Source organism: Acipenser ruthenus, chromosome 10 (assembly GCF_902713425.1).
Source record: "Acipenser ruthenus chromosome 10, fAciRut3.2 maternal haplotype, whole genome shotgun sequence".
NCBI classification, from domain to species: domain Eukaryota; kingdom Metazoa; phylum Chordata; class Actinopteri; order Acipenseriformes; family Acipenseridae; genus Acipenser; species Acipenser ruthenus.
In genome coordinates, this window is record NC_081198.1 from 14,711,702 (window position 1) to 14,731,972 (window position 20,271).

Below are 20,271 nucleotides of genomic sequence, written 5' to 3' on the forward strand. Positions count from 1 at the left end.
AAATACTTCACTTGTTAAAGAAAATTTACTTTAGGTAATAATGCATTACAATTGAAAATCTAAATTATCGGGAGTCTCACTGGGAGACGGGTGATCACGTCTTGGCAAAGGACTTGGCAGGTATGCAATAGTCATTTTTGTCAGTAAAGATATTATAAATGCCAGGAAGGGTCCACTTGTTTTGGTCTAATTAACCGAGCCTGGCATCATTTTGTACTATTAATGCCTATCTTCCATTTTCCTTAATAGCTGCTCTTCGGTTCTATTTGTCTGCGTGAGAACAGCCAAAGTGGCTTTGTGTATGAGACTTACCTCTATATAGAAATACACATTGAGTTATTAAAAAATGAACCACTCACAATGCTTGCAAACATCAAGGTAAAGGGACAGTAAGGGATTACAACATCTCATTTCTAGTAACCCTGCGTGTAAAATTATTTAAATAGACCCAGTTGTCATATCCCCATTGGTTTTATTATAATAACTAATACATAAAAAGAAGATTGGTCAATTCATTTAGTACAAAGCAGAGAAAATTGAACGAGGGCTTTGCTCAGGATCAAATGTCAACTGATTAATGGCAGGCAGTGTAATTACATGTCATTCCATTTCCAATCTTGAATAATCTTATTACTCTGAACCACACTGTCGATACTGTAGGTTCTGTTACAGCATATTTAGTTTGTAGGGTTAGTTCCAGTATTTATGCGACTGTTTTTTTTTATTATGACTTTTTTTAGCCCTTCTGTATATTATCAGATGTTTTATTGTAATCGCAGCTACACTGATGTACACAATTTTGTAGTTTATTTATGTGTCTTCAAAGCGTTTACTCCATTACTGTAAGTAACTCCTATTTTTTTTAATGAGATAAACACCTGTTAATTTTACCAAACCACTTAGTGATATAAATCAGATTTTTCTCCTTTGAAAAGCAGGAGTTTATTAAAGGCTTTGCAAATAAGCTGTGTGGTATTTTCTTGTCATTTGTCAGTGCTGCACATTTTCCAGTTACTGATTGACTTTGAAGGTAGGCAGTGATTGATTAGATTATTGATAAGGGAGCTTGTGCTTGGATGGCATAATGCCTGCATTCCTCATTTATCAGTTCATGTATGTAAATAAAGAAACAACCACTTTCTCTCATTAAAAATTGACAGGAAGAAGCTCAAGTCATTCATTGTATCCTTGTTTCTACTGAGGTCCTTAATCCCCCTGCTTACTAAGTATTCAAGCAAATATTGGTTCAGAAAAGACCCCTCAAGGCTGATTGTGGGGAAGCATATCAGTGTTGCACAGGCTCCCCAATGACAACAGGATATTATACAGGTACGAAATGAAGTATTAGGACTGTGTATATCATATAAAGTATCCCTAGAAGAATGACACAAGTGAGTTATATTCTGGTGTAACAGGAGGCATAACTAGCAATCTAATTAGTCTGGAAAGTTAGATAATTTCCTTCTTTTTGATTTTCCTATATTTTTCTTGAATGATGCAATTTGATTTTTTTTATTGTTCCTTTCATAATGGATTTCAATGGAGGCACATTTTATGGATTATAGAGTGGTTTAAACATATAAATACAGAGCGTATTTTATTACAATTTTACTGTATAATATAAATAGTAAAATTAGAAATAAACAGGGACCTACTGTAATGTGTCAGGATGCTGTACCTGTTAGGATAAATAAATATATACACAAGATTATAAGGCATTTCAGCTTTAATAGTTACTCGGTCTGATTGTTATCAGCCTACTCCTGAAGCTAGTAAGCACCTACCAACCTAATGCAACTTAAAAACTATTCAAATTGTTTGATTACAAGCTTGCAGTCCAGTCACAAAATAAAAATAAACACTTTAAATGACAAATGGTTTACTGATAAGCTCCACTTTGAGTTGAGAATCATTAAGTGAAAAGGAGATTGGTGGTATGAAGAGGGGGATCATTTTGTTTTGGGATTTTAAGACTTTGTTCTACTGCTGATAACCCACACCTACCGCAGACCCAGAGCTTCCTTTTAGAATGTGGAACACTTGCAGTGTAACGGTCACATGGCAGTCAGAGAATATTGTAAACTGGCAAATTATTTTTATATGCATGGCCACAACAAATATAGTTAGAGCTGATTCTCCTAACCGATGGTCCATTGCAAATTCCTAAAATAAAGCAACAGCATCGACCACACTCATAGACCCTTATGTTAATCAACACACTGCACATCAACAAACATAATGTGTGGCTCATTGTTGTGTATCTGTCTGCTGGTAGTGCATACACTGTGAAAAACGAAATCCGTGAACATAATCACTGAGCTACCATAGGACCGTGCCGCTGTCTTCAATCTAACGGCGTCAATAAGAGAGAGAGAGAGAGAGAGAGAGAGAGAGAGAAAGAGAGAGAGAGAGAGAGAGAGAGAGATGTAAGTGCGATCAAAATGGCATTGATTGATAATGTACGTGGCCAATATATATATATATATATATATATATATATATATATATATATATATATATATATATATATATATATATATATGTAAAATCTATAATACGCAACTTTTTAAAAATCTATAATACTTTTTTTTTGCAAATAAATACCCACTTAATAATATTAATAATATAAAAGTATTTTAATACTTTTTAGTAATTTTTAATAGTATTTTAGGAATATTATGAGCATTCTGCCTGATAATTTACATTGTTATGTTGTATACAGACAGTAGTACAGTATTGAATTCTTAATAAATGTAATTCTCGAGCACTATACAATTTGTTTCAAGCTAGAATACAGTTAATACAAGCAAAGTATAGTTAAACAAATCAGAGTGCATTGATGTTCATATACTGTATCGACTGACCATTTTCTTATGTGATTACTGCGTTAACGTTGTTAACAAAACAAGATTACATTACTAACGATATTTTCGTTTTTGTAAATAAGATAAGGGTTATTTAAAAAAAAAAAAGAAATGACAGATTATAAACCACTGAAACCGCAAGCTAAAGAAAAATCAGAAAGGGGCTGAAGAAACACAGGGGGAGGGTCACAATAGAGACAGCGTCTCTAGCATGTAATAAACTGTTAACAGCTGGAAGTGCCTCATGCACAGTCTCACTTCTAAACAGACCGGAGCATGTAGGTTCGTGGGCGCTACCAAACGGCAGCTACATCAAATCGGTCACGACAGAAATGTGTTATCTTACAAAATAACATCCCAACGAATATACCAGCAAGGTAAGGAAAACCTTAAACAGTATTTATCTGCAAACAAAAAAGAAAAAACAAGCAAACATTTTTTTTAAAATATAAAATTAGAAATTAGTACATGTGGAAAAACAAATACTCCTAGTCTACTATTTTTTTTAAAGTGCACCTTCTGTAGTTCTGCAAACGTGCAATATATTTTTGCTAACTGTTTGTCTATTGCATTTGACAAGTGAATTCCAAATAACTCTTAATCTTTCCTTGAGCTGGGAAAGATTAAATAGCATAAGTGTTAAGATTGCAATAACTACATAGAAAGAGAGCATGCTATGCTAATTGTCAAACATTACTGTTATAATATTTGCATGCAACCAGCCACTTGCACGTTTTACAGTTTGTGGGATTTTACACATTGTACTAAATCGTGTGTGCGCAGCGTGTTATTTAACTTCTATAAAATGATATGCATGAGTACAAATAAATAATGCACTACTTTCTGCATTTCTTCTTTAATATATTGTGATGTTGCAAAAGGCTGCTCTTCAAATGCTATTAAAAAGTTGGTGTAATGTTCCGTAAGTTTAGAATTTACTGGCAGAGCTCTTACGCAAACGATGTCCATTACACTTTTTTCAAACTTTAAAATAACTGAACATTTTGCTATTTTGATATCAGTTCCATTGATATAAAATCTAATATTCAAAAAAACAAAAATTAAAATAATTTTTTTAATGTTGCTGCTGTGCTACAACATTAAAAAATTCTAACAAATGATGTAACTATTGCAGAATTGTTAATTTAAGATATCCTATATCAAACTTCATTATTTCCTCCTAATTGTGCAACATGATGTGATTAAAATTAGCATTGAAAAAAAACCCTGCTATATACTTCAGTAAATGTAGGTAACACAACATAGTTTGTTTTCCTGTGTGCACACAACAATACACACCTTTTGTAACTATGGTACCTAAATATATATATTTTTTCTTCATGTGAGAAAATCCCAAATTATTTAAACTGTGTTTGTTCTTGTTTTTTTTTTTTTTTTTAAATACATTGAACTTGACAAAAGAGTGCCAAGACAGAGAGGATTTATATATACACAATTTGGAGACTTTCCTGTAATAACCATTATGTTTGCTTTATTGCAGGGTTTACATGATGCGGTTTATTTCAATTCGTTACGCATTCTTTTATGAAAAAGAGTCAATGCTGAGCTGAGGACGCTCATAAACCTATTGAACCCCTGAATCGTCGTTGCGACAAAGGCACGGCTTTGGTGCCCTCTTGTGGAATGAACATTGAATATTTCTGAATCAGAGCAATGGAAAGGACCACTGCACCCCACGTCGAAAGCATGGTTACCGACTATTTCAACCCGGAGATAATTGCAATACACTACAATTTCACGGGGAAATATAGACTGACTGAATATACGGGACTAAAGGCCGACTTAGTGGTTTTTATTGTCATTTGCTGCTTCATAATTTTGGAAAACATAATGGTGCTGCTTACCATATGGAGAACAAAAAAATTCCACAAGCCCATGTACTATTTCATTGGAAACCTGGCCCTCTCAGACTTACTTGCAGGATCGGTTTACATTTGCAACATTTTGTTGTCAGGGCCTAACACTTTCAAGCTCACTCCATTTCAGTGGTTTATGAGGGAAGGGAGCATGTTTGTGGCATTGGGCGCTTCTGTGTTCAGCTTGCTGGCCATTGCCATCGAAAGGCACCTCACCATGCTCAAAATGAAACTGCACAACGGGGGCAACACCTGTCGTGTGTTCGTTTACATCAGCACCTGCTGGTTCCTTTCGGCTATTTTAGGAGGTCTTCCGATAATGGGCTGGAACTGTATCCACAGTCTTGAGACCTGTTCCACTGTCCTCCCGCTCTACAACAAGGCCTACCTCTTGTTTTGTACCACAGTGTTTAGCGTGATACTAATGGCCATCGTCATTCTGTACGCCAGGATCTACTCCCTGGTGAGGACTCGGAGTCGCAAGCTGGTGTTCAGAAAATACTCCTCCAGTAGGAGCAGCAAGAACTCGGAGAAGTCTTTGGCTTTACTGAAGACGGTCATAATTGTCCTGAGCTGCTTCATAGCTTGTTGGGCACCCCTGTTTATACTCCTCCTGCTGGACGTTGCCTGTAAGGTCAAGACCTGCATTATTTTGTACAAGGCCGAATGGTTTCTGGCCCTGGCTGTACTCAACTCTGCCATGAACCCTCTAATCTACACCCTGACCAGCAACGAGATGCGCAGAGCCTTCCTGAAAATGCTACTCTGCAGTGTCTGCACAGAAAAAGGCCCCGGAGCGAAATTCAAACGCCCCATTATTGGGGCACTAGAGTTCAGCAGAAGCAAATCTGACAACTCGTCGCATCCAAACAAGGAGGAAGGGGACAACCCTGAAACGATGTTATCTTCAGGGAACCTAACGTCATCTTCATAGGAAAGCAAGGGGGGAAGCTTACTTTTTACTTATCCCTAACGTTAGTGATTGTATGCTTTTGGGACGACTTCTCTCTGTAGAAAGCATTAACTTGCGGCATCTCTGATGAAGACGCAGGCGACATGGGGTCAGTCAGACTTGGACAGGGAAATAGCGACTCGTATAAACTCGAATTACAATACAGTAGTCAACCAATAATTGAACTTGGGGAGGACGAACTAAGACGTAACTGGATCTCCTGTCTGGACAAAAGCTTCCCACAAGATCCGAGTGGCATGCACTTAATATCAGTATTATCTAGGCCTATAAGTAGGACACATTGAGTTGAACTTATTAACTTATAGGAGCGATGTTATAATACAGAAAAGCACTTATTGTACAAGTGTAAAAGGGGGGGCACTTAGTTTGTCCACAACGTGCATTAAGGGGTTTTATGCTGTTAAATACAACAAAACGAAGTCAAGGGCATGTGGTTTTATATAACTTGTATATACTGTAGTTAAGTATAGGCCTACAATCCACAATATCTTTATGAATGTGTTTGTTTCACAGATTCATTGACATCACCTTTCCCCTCCTAATTAGTTAACTATTGTTAGAGATTAACCCTGGTCACACACAACGCATTATTGTATGACACATCTGTACTAAAAGAAAGACTGATTTATAATATATGTTCCTTATTCAGCTGTGTGTCTACTCTAAATAAGAATCTTTTTTTTCAGTTCCTGTATATAAAATGTCAGCACAGACATGTAAAATGTAACTTGCCAAACTGTGGTAGATGTAGTTTGTCGTTTATTTGCACATGTTACTGTTTCTTTTCTAGAGAGTAAATAAAATTGTAAAACTTTAAAAACAAAAACAAAAATGAACTTTGTTTTATTCACCTATCAGAATATTATTGGTCAATTTGATACGTACATATCTACATAATATTTTATATCAAACACCATCACTATTTATTAATAATAGATTCAAATAAAGTGTCAGACCAGCTTGCACAGATATTTGCAGCAGTGCAAATCAGGTTGTAAAATCTTTATTATTATTTGCATTAGCAATATTACCACCAGTCCTTCTTTTGTTAAATATCTTTTGGTTCTTGTATTTTAAACTTTGATTTGAAATATGCAAGTATTTCAGTGACAGCTTTATACTGTATATGCTACTGCTTCCTGCTGCCAAATAACTTCCTGTGCAGTGGCTAAGTGTCACTCCAATGGTCTAGCTGGAATCAGGCCATGTGACCTACAGCACGAGAAATGATTAGGTACCAGGAAATACAAAGGAGCACCCTCAGAGTTTATCAAAGGAGTAACAGATGTATGTATAATCCCTATCCTTTGTCAGTCAAGGGCCATTTTGTATCGATTCTTACAGTGGTATTGTGACATGCACACCTGTCAAGGCCACCATCAAACCTCAAAATGACTTTCCATTTCTACCTGCCACAGCCAATCCACAAACCCATGTGAAAGATTTGAGTTTGCTTGAGTGATTATCGTTAGAAAGTGGGCTGAGATTGCGCAAATTCATTAATGACACCTGTGGTAGTAGAAGTTAGTCTCAGCACATGTCACTCCACACTGCAAAATGTACCTTCACACATGCCTTGATTTCCTTGTGCGTTTACTTAGCTGTGAATGATGTAAGTACCTGACTGTCACATGTATATTATAACATGGAATCGTATTTCTAGGTTATGTATGGTCAGAAGCATTGGATAATTATAATAAATGCACTCTGGACTTGTGCCAGCAATCTGTCTAGAAATCCTAGTCTGGCCTAGTTTAACAACATGCACAGAAACATAAGCTATATAACATACAGACCATTATATGAATTATATATTTTTTTTTTTATTTATTTATTTTAAATTTTAGTCGTTGCCAATTAGTTTTTATTATTTTCTCCCCAATTTGAAATGCCCAATTATTTTTTTAGGCTCAGCTCACCGCTACCACCCCTGCGCTGACTCGGGAGGAGCGAAGATGAAAACACGCTGTCCGCCGAAGCGTGTGCCGTCAGCCGCCCGCTTCTTTACACACTGCGAACTCACCGTGCAGCCACCTCAGAGCTACAGCGTCGGAGGACAACGCAGCTCTGGGCAGCTTACAGGCAAGCCCGCAGGCGCCGGCCAGACTACAGGGGTCGCTGGTGCACGGTGAGCCGAGGACACCCTGGCCGACCTAACCCACCCTCCCTACCCCCCCCCCCCCCCCGGGCGACGCTCGGCCAATTGAGCGCCGCCCCCTGGATGCTCCCGTCCACGGTCGGCTGTGGAATAGCCTGGACTCTAGCGAGTGCTTTTACTGGATGCACCACTCAGGAGCCCCTATATGAATTATATTTGAGTGTAAAATTGAACAGAATTGTGAGCTTCAAAATATCCAGATGACCACTTCTTAATTAAATTACCTATCTGAAGAGTCAAAGCAAACTGAATTACAGATACAGGCTCAACAGCAGGTAAGTGACATGCCAGGTCCATTAAAAAAAAAAAAAGAAGTACTTGATTTAGTGCAGAATTAAAATTTCCACTTCACCCCAATTTGCCAGGTCATTAGTTTAAACTGATAAATGTATTTTTGTTTACGACTGTAAGTCGCCCTGGATAAGGGCGTCTGCTAAGAAATAAATAATAATAATAATAATAATAATAATAATAATAATAATAATAATAATAATGGTAAAGATTTGCTATAGTAGGAAAAACTTCGTAATATTTTTTTTCCAGATGAAAATCTGTTTGTTTTTATAGTATATGATAAATTCATAACTGATTATCCCAGAATAGCCCTGCTGTCTAATTTGAGGTCTTGACCTGCCTCCTCTGTATCTACTGTAAGGTAATGAATGGCACTCATAAGCAATACAGACAGTGATAATGATGACAGTGCCAACTCATTCTTTTATAGTATCTTACTGCCACCTGCTGGTTGATTATGTCATTGCAACCTGATTTGTTCTGAATCTCACACCTAACTTGTCTTACCTTAGCATTCTCCAAACCTAACGTGATGTCGCCAAAATGCTGTTGATTAAAGTAGGTAATTTAAAATTAGGAAATGGTCTTCAAAGTATATCAGACTTGTTTATATTCTGCTTGTTGATGTGCTGGTAAACATACTTTATATACCTGTGAAAATCTGCATTTGCCTTTGCACTCGCTTCAAAACAGGATCCTGTATATTGAATCTGCATCATGAGTCAGCCAGTATATACTGTATTACATCATCACAATAGGGATGTTCTGTATACATCAGATTAAATAATGAATAACAAGCTTCAACTACATTTTCATATATTTATTTTACTGTGCTCGTGCATCAATGTGATGTTTCTAACAATTCTGAGTGATGCCACTGGTTTCAATTACTCAGATACTGTGTTTAATTTCATTTTGATATGCTTTGTGTATTGTGTACTGACAGTAATAGCAAAGGAAACTTGATTCATTAAATGGCACAGGCTCTTAAACCTAATGACACTTTGCTGATGTAGACTGTGTTACATGCGTCTGTAGTGAAAGAGACTGGCAATTACCACTCAATAGCTGCTGCTGCCTCAGGTCAAAGAACCTTAACACAGAGTATGGAAAAAAAATTCAAGTCAGCAAAGCATTTGAGTAATTAAAAAAAAGGCTCAGAATGATAGGAAAGATAATAAAATGTTGAGGACATTATAAAACTAGGGAAATGTCAAAGCACATACGCTATACAATAAAATATTTACACCAAAAACCTAGAAAGGTGAAAGTGCAGCTAAACAGCAGTTATAGTACATATAGAGACTTGTATATTCTCATATTGCTAGTCACTGTGATCTAGCAAATACCGGAACTTCTCCAGTATGACAGTTATTTTTTTCTTAAGCAACAGCGCCTTCTATAGGAAGATTATGAAAGGCGTACTTACTTTTACCTCCCAGTCTCAATTATTATATGTTAGCATTCTACAAACAAACAAACAAACAAACAAACAAAAAACCTCAAGTCAATTTTATTCTGTAGATGCTTTAAGACACTGAACTCCTGATGATGATGTGTTTGAGTCTATACAATAGACTGTCTGACTCCAATTCGGTTTGCAAACACACTGTTTCAAGTTCCGCTTATCTTAACCTGAGGGTAAATTAAACATATTGTCGTTTTTATAAACTCATTCACCCCTCCCTTCAAGGAGTTCATTCAAATACTGCTATATTGAAGTACGCAAATACAGTAATATTTGAATTGTAGATAGAAAAAACTACAAATTCCTGACTGACTATACCACAGTACACTTGGCTGGGATAAAGAAATGTGTAACCAGTAAGTAAAGTCTACTGTTATTTACTGACTATTATTTTTGCGTTGTCATTTTAGGCGTACTGTAATCTTTTATTTGGAGTCTTAGAATATGTCATGGGTTTCTAGCCAAGACAAATTGCAGCATAGTCAGTGTACCAAGGGTAAAGCAAGGAAACTTAACTTTTCACCCAGACAACTCCAGTCCGTTGTTAGGCTCCAGCCCAGGAACAGACTAAGTCATAGGGCAATAATGCAGGTTTTCTGGTAGCGCAGGTAATTCATTTTTAACCTGTTGTGCAGAAAAAGAAAAAAAAAAACCTAACCATTCATTTTAATAGGTTTTAAAATGCACTACTCTGAGCTTTAATTCATTGGGTATGTGAAGATTGTATTACATTTTTTTTTTCTGTTTTGATGAATTTTACAGTTTGATATTCACATACTGGTTTTAGACTGAATAAAGGTATATTATAGTTTTTTTGCAATTAAATGTTTCTATATATATAAAAATATGAACAAAACTGAAATGATCTGTGAATTAGGCCCACAAGAACGTGTTCTGAATTGAAACATGTAGTGAAACAAGCACTGCAATCATTTAAAATATATATCCCAGTTTAAGGGAGTCAAGGAAAATATGAACCAGTGGTAATGACATAAATTGTGATTATGGGATATTTTTGACCTCACTAAATTTAATATGTCACGTTTATTATTTCAGCACAATGTAAATAAGGTCATTGACATCAGTGCAGGTATTTCAACTGCCCACTACTTCAACTATATATTTACCATCCTTTACTGTGGTAACCAATTTTTTCTTTACCATGCTCTAGCATATGTATGTGTGATTTTGGTGATAGTTTTTTCACCATAGTTTTAACTCTGCTTTGCTTTATTTTACTTTACAATGTAAAAAAGTGACATGCCTGTAAGAACAATTAGAAAATAAATTGACCACGTAAAGTTTTATTGTACTTATTTATTCCACATTCAGCAAATACATCTGGAAAATCGCTTATCCAACTATCATGATACTTGATATTAACTTATGTTTAGTAGGGGAGACCGGGGACAGTTGTAACATTTTTTACCTTTCTCTCCATTACACACAGATAATTTGAGCTAGTCTGACCAGACTTTGACCAAATATAGTTGAGCTAATGTTGTATGCGGTCGATTGTAACACATGTTACAACTGGCCCCAACCCAGGGAGCCATTACTAAACCTCATGTTCTAGCAAGAAACAACAAAACTAAGAGCAATCAATTGTGTCAATTATAAGTACAGAGATGAGAGTGCTAAAAGCCCGGATCCATATACTGGATAACACAGGTATATATCACAAAAAGAAAATTTACTCTACTAGGTCAAAACTCGGTTTTTGTAAATAAAATCTCAGGGCTTTCCTCTTCCACAGACAGACAGAGACCTGAACTGAGCATGTGCTGAGTGAGTGAGTGGTACTCTAGCTTGCTTCTGATTGGAGAAATTCAAGGTGTTACAACGTCCCGTGTTACAGCTGTCTCTGGTCTCCCCTATGCTTTTTCATCATTCTAATAGCTTATTTTCTTTTAGTTCACAGCCATGGTGGGGAGCTTTGTTACTGACACACGTCATAAAATATGAAATGTCTTCAAAAAAACTGTGTTAGAACATATTTCCTAACTGTTCTAACCAGCCCAGGAACAGACTAAGTCATAGGGTAGTAATGCAGATTTTCTGGTAGAGCAGGTAATTATTTTACAACCTGTTGTGCTAACCCCCCCCCCCCCCAAAAAAAACAACCACAGTACAACCCAATATATTGTATTGATTATCACCCGTATTATTATTTTTAATGTATTTTTTATTGATTTACTGATTTACAATATTTAATTATAAATGCCACACAAATAAATATATGACAGTGTGTATGCATTTTGTTTTCCAAGAAGAAATCAATTGTTATTGTTTTTGTTTTTTAATCCAAATATTTGCTGCACATTAGGCAAAGCTGCCGTGTCCTACAATATTGTTTAAAGGAAGTAGCTTCAATTGTCATCTTATTTGCTTTATAACTTTTTGTATGGTGTTTGCCAATAATCTGCCTTCACATCTGGTTTCGGGCTTGTCTGCAGGGGTGTAATGCTGTGAGGAGCGCCGACGGAGATCACCGCATCAGTAGGTCTACTTCACGTGTAGAATATTTAACTGTTTTGCTCCTATTAATATATGGAGATAGATATACATGTGTAAAACCCATAAAAATAAGCAAAGAATACAATAGCCGTAAGAAATTCTTGATAGATAAATAATGAAAAAAGTTTGAATATAGCGTGCCTCTGGTCTGGAACAACAGGTGTGAATAATGTGTAAGAGAGGTGAAGGGAACCTGTATTAACGCTGTGCTAGGTTTCAGAGTTTTACAATTGGATGTAATAACTGGAACAGTGGCAAAGAGCCTGATAATTGTCCACTGAGTTTTTCCATTGTTTAAATATATATATTTTTTCAAGACAAAATAATAGTTTATACTATTTATAAAATTAACTGTAAACACGAACACAATTTATATTCATGAAACTGTTCTAAAACATGTAGTATCTGGTTATTACAATGTAACGTACAGTACACAACACTATCGTGACCCATTCCACATGGAATCCATGCCATATTTTATGCGAATCATTTTTGTGGGCGTGTTGTGGTTACCAAGGAACACTCCTTGCGCTGATTGCTTACAGTAAGAACTGAAGCAGTGTACATGTCAGACAGTGCTAGTAGACGTTAGACAGCTTAAACGAGACACATGGAAAAACAAAACTCAGCTGCCATACTGCTCCTTAAGCAGGCTACAACGCTTAACATCCATACCGGGAACCTGGTCAACTGGAGCCGCCTGAAGAAAAAATGCCCTTCTTCGACCAGCGAGGAGGTAAAATAATTACCGGCAACAGAGTGCTTAGAGAAAGCACTGCAGGGGTTGCAAGCGGAAGACAGATCGGGGGTGGCGAGAGGGGCTTGGTAGTGATTACGTGTGACACATTATTAAAAGTATTTAAGGTTGCTACCGCGACGAAGCAGGCATGTGACGGTTATAAGGTTGCAGCACCCATACGGTTTACATTTTTTTTAAAATTTAATTTTTTATATTTAAAGGCGGTTGTCACCTTAAACCCTAATGTTGTAAATAGTGAGTTTATTGGTGTATTTTGTCAATGGTTTTTATTAGTATACAAACTCACCAAAATGTATATAAAGTAAAAGGGAAAATGGATGTAATCGGTTTCAGTTCTGCATTCATTATACCAACTGCAGCTGCTGCTACGTAGGGTTCAGGGAGAATGCTAAAAAAAACCGGTAGCCTTTACGCGTATCTGCTTGTTGCTGCGACAAAGTTTTTTCCTTCCAATTGTACAATAGTGATTAATGTGTAAGAAAAACAGCCCATACCATAGTCTATTTTAATTTGACTAACATTGAAATATGTCGCTTTATTGGACAACTGTCTACAGCTTTTAAATAGAGATGTTCTGTATTTCAACCACAGCTCTCTCATAAATAATTGAAGCCATCAGCGCAGATCGTGTCATGTTGTCAAAGCCTTGCATTTTTAGCTTCTTTTTTTTCTTTGGGTTTTTAATCAGTCTTGGTTTAAAAAGTGCGAGCCAAGTACAAGCTGTGCACTGATAGCTTAATGGGTTATGCACAAATAAATCCATTATGGATCAGGGTTTCTGCAGCATGTTATGGTAAAAGCAATGAAAAGTCAGTCAGATTTGCTTGGTAAAGCATGGGCAAAGGTAGACATGACCACGCAAATTTACCATGGTAGCATTAAAGGGCATTTATGTAACTTTGTCATTGTCAGAATTTCTGTTTCATCTGTAGCAGGCAGTATAACATCTGTACATTTCTTTCTTTCAGCTACAGGGCTGCATTCGAGAAACCCTGAGTGAATGGTGTACTAAAATTGCCCCTACTCTGGAAAAGGTGAGTTTATATTTTTGATTGCAGCAACATGACCTGACTTCATGGTGGACCATGTTGCATTTCTGATCTGTTTAATATGAAAATCATATTTTTTTTCCACAGGATAAATTGTGTTCTGCTTATTAGTAATTATTTTGTAAGGTGGTTAAGAGATAAAAATCTATAAACAGGAAAGAAAACAAATTGGCATTCAGATCATTTGTTTATTCTCTGGAAAAAAAATAGGGTAATAATAATTACAATACCTTTCTAAAAATGTATTACCAGTTCTTTAAATACACAAGTGAACCAGGTTTCATCACAAGCTAGTGTGGTAAAGCTGTTAAACACAGAGCAGCCACAATGAACTGCTGGAGGCATGAAAAATGTGGTGTCATCACCCAACAATTACTTGTATTAATCACTGTTAAGATTTGCAAAGGTTTTGAAAGGGAATCCTGTGATGCAATAGCTGCTTAAAATATTATTTTCTCATAATATGACATGACAAATCAGGGCTTTTCTCCCTGTGTTTTTCACAATCTAGCTCAGTGCTTGTTTGTCAGCTCAACTGTAGGGGTTGGGGATGCTGCCAATGATTTTTGCTGAATCATCCTACCTTCATGTTATTGCTGTCTGGCATGACTTGCAATCTTTGTATCTCTAAGTAATGAGCACAGCACTACGAAGATGGTTAATGTTTGGCCTGAAGAAATGTCAGCACTATAAACTTACTGAATGCTTGTTCTATGGAGAGAAAGCCAGACTTTAGCTAACAAAATAATTCTATAAACCTTACCTGTGGTGCCCTTTCATTCTCTAGTTAGGTCTCAGATGTGCAGTTAAAAGGGACGCACGGTATAGTGTCATATCAAAACATCTGGTGCTACACTCAGATAAAGAAAGTTCTCAGCAGTGTCTTTGGCATCAAAGCATTTTACTGGCTATGAAACAGGTCAGTCAGTTGGGGAAACAGCTAGTTCATAAGTGACAGGAAATAATGTGTTAAAGGAGAGGGGACAGTTTTACTCCCCAGGTTAAATTAACATACTATTTTTTTGTTGGCTACAACCACTTCAAGTATGTTTATTCTAGGGCGTGGTGACGTTCAGACCAGTTTCTTTACTGTGGTACTCACCTACTTATGTATAAATAAGACTGCAGTGCCAGACTGTCTTGGGCATATACAAATCTGACAAACATCTTTTCTCAACTGCTGTCAGCAAATAAAAGAATTGCTGCCAAGTGCTGTTAATATCGACTGAAACAAGCTGTTGTAGCTGCCAACTGCCCGACTATCTTCAAAACCCTTTCGTTAACTAAATTGCTTATAACAATTGTAAACCGACTCTGCCACCTGCTTGCTTTAGGAGGCTCCAAGCACACTGGAATGCACACTAACCCAGGCAACAGAGGCCATTACTCCAGAGGAAAGGGAAGAATTGAAGGTTTCTGGTAAACTTGGAATAGTTCTTCTGTTTCCTTTTTACTTAATTATTTTTAAATTTTGTATTTTGTTCTTACTATTATTATTATTATGCAATAATTGCATAGATGTATATTGTATAATTTTTACTGATATGCTACTGATGTAGTATTCAAATCAGAATCACCCCATTGGAAGCCTTTTTAAATTAAAAATAGGTGTTCTAGCCTTCAGAAAGAAATGCATAGTTTTGCTATTATTGCAAATTGGTTTCATATGAATATATATATATATATATATATATATATATATATATATATATATATATATATATATATATATTTCTTATGAGTTTTGAAAGAATATTCCAACATGAAAAAAGTGCATATTGGTCTGAGCAATAACTTGTTTATATTATTATTATTATTATTTTATTTTTTTTAATTTTTTTAAAGTGAAGTTATTTCTCAGTGGATCGGACCCCACTTCCATCAGAAAGGCAGTAGATCTGGGTAAGTTTAAATGAGCAACACTACTGTTATTCTGATATTCTGCCCTTTTTTTTTGGCAGTATTTATGTTATGTGAAGACTAAACAGTGTATGATTGCGCTCCCTGTCTGCTCTATAAGGAAGCTTATCTTTAACATGGGATGTAGATACACCGGTAGATACAGACATGCAGTCTTTAATCCAGGTTTGACTGTATTTGACCTTTTCCTTCCAGCCTGTTCTACACTCGGGGTGTCTCAGCTGGACTCTGTGATGATCGCGCCCCCTCCTCTACCGGAGGGAGTCAGCCTGACCCTGGAACACCTGCAGCCTTATTGGGAGGAGCTGGAGAACTTGCTTCAGAGCCACAAGATAGCAGCCATCGGCACTTCTGATTTAGACAAGCCGCTACTGGAGCAGCTGTACACGTGGGCACAGGTAATCACACTTCTTAACACCTCTTTTTAAAAAATACATACGTTAAGGGGGACCACAGGTCCTGCTAATGCAGTTGTGGAAAGTCTTGGCTAGGGATTACACAGGGAGCGTCAAGTTGGCTGTGGCGCTCCCACTGGTTAGGGAAGCAGTCTGTAGGGACTGTTTTTCCTTGCCACGCTACAGCGGACCCTAGAGGCTAGGCAGTTGATGAGCGCCAAGTGGACGACTGTAGTCCTGGCCTTTTTCCTCCAGAGGCTGGTTACTCACTGACATCTGCTGTAGAGCTCCTGGCTTGGCTGTGTGATAACCATTGACTTTCATTTCTCCTGAGCTGTTCTGGGAATTGCAGCAGGAAGGGAATACAATATGACATTATAAATTGGGGAGGAAAACAGGTGTAAAAGAATTGGGCACTCTAAATTGTTTACTGCACTAACTACCTCCTGTGCTCTTGGGTCTGTTAGCCAGTTGCAAAGCTCTAAGTAGTGCATTGAAGCATACCGATTTGCTAAGCTTTTGCTGCAAGACCAAATTTACATCTCAGCAATATTCTACACCTTAATCAAATACCTTGGTGTTTATTATATTTCATAGTTTTTTGTACATTCTACTTTAACTATACCTTGTTGACCAGTTTCTAAAAGGTAGTCGTTTTTATCTGTTTCCATTTTTAATGAATTGCCTCATCTGTGGTTTGTTGTGCGCAGGTAAAGCCCAGCAGTAACCAGGTGAATCTGGCTTCCTGCTGTGTGATGCCACCAGACCTGACTGCCTTTGCCAAGGAGTATGATATACAGCTGCTGACCCACAATGATACCAAAGGTGAGTCACTGGCCACATGTTATTCCCTAATACAGATTTAGTATGGTAAATGTGTAGCACAACCAATGGAAAAGCACAGTAAAACTGCTAAACTACTGTGCAGATTTTTTATAAACTTAATTATTAAGGACACCCAGCATTTACCGCTGCTTTTTGGGAATTAATCAATAGAGATGAAAACACCATGCATTTGCTGTAGACACGGTCTGGTTAGGCAAAATAACTGCCAGTATTTCCACACCACGCAATTTTCCTATGCATCTCCATGCTTTGGATGCATTGTTGGGCACCAGACCTACTAAATATTCTATAGTATTTTTTTGCCTAAACGGTTTCAGAGCCATGTGTGGCAGTGCCTGCAGTATAATGCTTGGTTGATCAAAAACAGCACTAAACAGCTGGCGTCTTTTAGATAATGACAAAGTACTTCTGGAGTATTATCATTTGGAACTGAGTTCTAGAGTGAAGGAGTTAAGGTTGATTACTGTATAGCCCAACCAGGGTATCTTGGTATTGTCCCTAAAATAAACGGTTGATGCAATCTAGGGGGACTCCCTGGTACTGTACAATGCTCTGAAAAAAATCTAGCTATTGCATATCCAGGTTGAGGAAATCAATCCAAAGTGGAGATAAGGAAGGAGGGGATGAAGAGGTGGTCTAATCAGCAGAACAAAGTGCTCAAAACAGCCCAGAGATAGACAGAAGCCTGACTGAAGAGTTTAAGGGTTATACATAAAATTCACTTAAGCCATAGTCAGCTGGTTATATATGTGTTCACCGTGTTTTGTTCATGTAGTACTACAGGTTACAAACAAAATAATATATTTGTATTGTATGTAGTATTTTAAATAGCTGTATCAAAACAAAAATATTAATTTAATGGCCAAAAAAAAATAAAAAATTCTACTAGAACATTACCACACGCTCTGCGAGAACTGTATATCTCGTAATCTGTTTGCAATCATTTTTTTTTCTTCTTTTGCCTTTAGAGCTCATCACTGAGACGAGCTTCCAGGAGTCTGTCAGCGAGGGTGTTAAGGATGCCGTGGTAGCGGATTGGTCGCTGGAGTGGGTTCTTCGCTACTCTATCATTGTCAAAAGCCGAGGCATTATCAAATCCAAGGGCTATCTTGTTCAAGCTAAAAGAATCCGCTCTTAATGTAATGTTTATGGCGACAGTAGGAATGCAGCTGAATAAAGCTACTCAAGCTCACTTTTTTACAAAAGGTCTTGTGCATGAAATTAAATAGCGTAGAAAGGCGTGTGCAAAGTAGTATCCCCTTTTCACACAGATTACCATCGCTGGTTAGGAAAATTACACTGTTCATGGCTGACTGAAACAGGCCTTGCCTAGCATTTTTTAGTCTAACGCAGTCTTTCAGGTCAGACTGGACACATTCCTGTTGGGTGGGGTGGGGGCCGTAGTTAAATATTGCTTTTAAATGCTGGACAAAATGGGGACCCAGAGTTTGTACTTTCACTGTTGGAAAGGAGGTGAACACCAACATTGGTAAAAGACATTTTATTGTCTGAGTGCAACAGCAGATAGTTTTAGCATTGGCGCAGTGTCTCACCTTTAAACCAGGGAAGTGAAAAAAACATTTGTGAAATCCATTGTCTTCTGAGATCATGTAAATGTGATTAAAATGAACACTGCAACTGATTTGAATGTAGGAAGCACCCTCAGTATCGCAACATGGCATTACCTAATTAGCTGTCAGTGTGAAGTGAAGGGAGGAATTTGGTGTCCCTTTTTGTGTACTGTAAACAAAGGCTTCTGTTTTTATCAGAAAAGCAGAGTACACAGAAGGCTAGCAAGCTGAAGGTACTTTCATTTTAGTGTAAAATTGAATATGAGTGTGTGACACTGCAGCATTAAGACAATATGGTAAAACAAAACACACGGGCGAGTGAGTTTTAACCAATATATATATATATATATATTAGCATTAGATCATCCTTAGTGTTCCCTGTTTCCGGTTTATACAGAATTTTACCGAAAAATTAGAGGATTTAACTGGACGTTGTTTTTTTTACTGATTTATACCCGATTTTTGTCTATTATTCAATATTTTCCTGGTAGTATTTTCTAGGAAATACACAATATTTTGATTTAAAATGCTGTTTTATTTTGACTCCGACATTGTGATAAGCAACCCTAGGATACAGTCAACGTTTAACGTCAGAGGATCAAATAACATTCAGACGTGGTTCTCTGCCACTTCGCAAACACATTATCACCTGATTATGTTGGCCAATCAAAGTCTGATTATTGTGGCAATTGCTAGGCATAGTAGCTTGATCAAAAACTAAATTGAAATGTTTACACGAAAATATAATAATTTTAGTGGATGAGGAATGGGGAGAAAACGTAAATCAGTGTATGAATCCAACAGAAAACGAATGTTTCAAAGTATTCAAAAAGCAAAAATAGCAGAAGTGGGTCAGATGAGGCAGAGGATGCATAGCGCTGCAAATACTGCTGCATTGAGGTACATGTTCGCGCTGACAATAAAAGAACATACTGAAAAATAAGAGACACATTAAACTAAAACAATAAAATGAACTGAGAGGCAAGCAATCAATTTATGAGGCTTTTACACGTGTTTTATTAAAAAAAGCTTTGCTGGACAGCCACTGTTTATTGCAGAGAGGTATGTATTGGTTACTTTGTGCAACAGTACTGTCTGTCCATCAGCTAAAACACTGCCAAACACTGCCAATCTTAATCGTAAATATTTGACAGAAGATGGTGATGCTTTAGTTGGTAAACTTATGGAACACATTGATGGATTTTTGACGCGTCTCCTGATGGCTTGCACAACCCAGTTCTGTCAATTTTCTTTTCTTTTTATGATTTCAAGGTGAATAAACCTGGCTTGTTTTGTGCTGATGTCATGTTCATAGCACAGCGATTGCCCAAACGTTCGCAAAGTACCAGCTAACCTGGGAAAATGTGGCTTTGACTTGCACAGATTCTGCTTTATCATACATGCCAGGGACATTATTAATAAGAAACCAAAACTGCTATGCATCATATTCCACATTTTAAAGTATGTATACTGAGATTTTTCACCCCTGATTTATACCGATGTTTCAATTAAAAACTATTTTTTTACCAATTTCATCCCTATTTTAATATATGTAAAATAAACTCCCAGATTTTTTTTT

General features: G+C 37.0%; 2 protein-coding genes across 2 annotated transcripts; both read left to right on the top strand.

Moving 5' to 3' along the window:
• Window positions 1-3,038: 3,038 nt before the first annotated feature.
• LOC117403263 (sphingosine 1-phosphate receptor 1-like) lies at window positions 3,039-6,552 on the top strand. The gene is made up of 2 exons (XM_034005289.2): window positions 3,039-3,241; window positions 4,366-6,552. The coding sequence occupies exon 2, from the start codon at window positions 4,539-4,541 to the stop codon at window positions 5,673-5,675; it is 1,137 nt and encodes a 378-aa protein (XP_033861180.1). The 5' UTR covers window positions 3,039-3,241; window positions 4,366-4,538; the 3' UTR covers window positions 5,676-6,552.
• Window positions 6,553-12,676: 6,124 nt separating this feature from the next.
• On the top strand, window positions 12,677-18,326 carry LOC117404251 (glutamate--cysteine ligase regulatory subunit-like). Its single transcript, XM_034007074.2, has 7 exons — window positions 12,677-12,887; window positions 13,880-13,945; window positions 15,295-15,379; window positions 15,806-15,862; window positions 16,076-16,278; window positions 16,986-17,100; window positions 18,090-18,326. Exons 1-7 carry the CDS (start codon window positions 12,762-12,764, stop codon window positions 18,257-18,259), a joined length of 822 nt encoding a protein of 273 aa, XP_033862965.2. The 5' UTR covers window positions 12,677-12,761; the 3' UTR covers window positions 18,260-18,326.
• The last annotated feature ends 1,945 nt before the right edge of the window (window positions 18,327-20,271 follow it).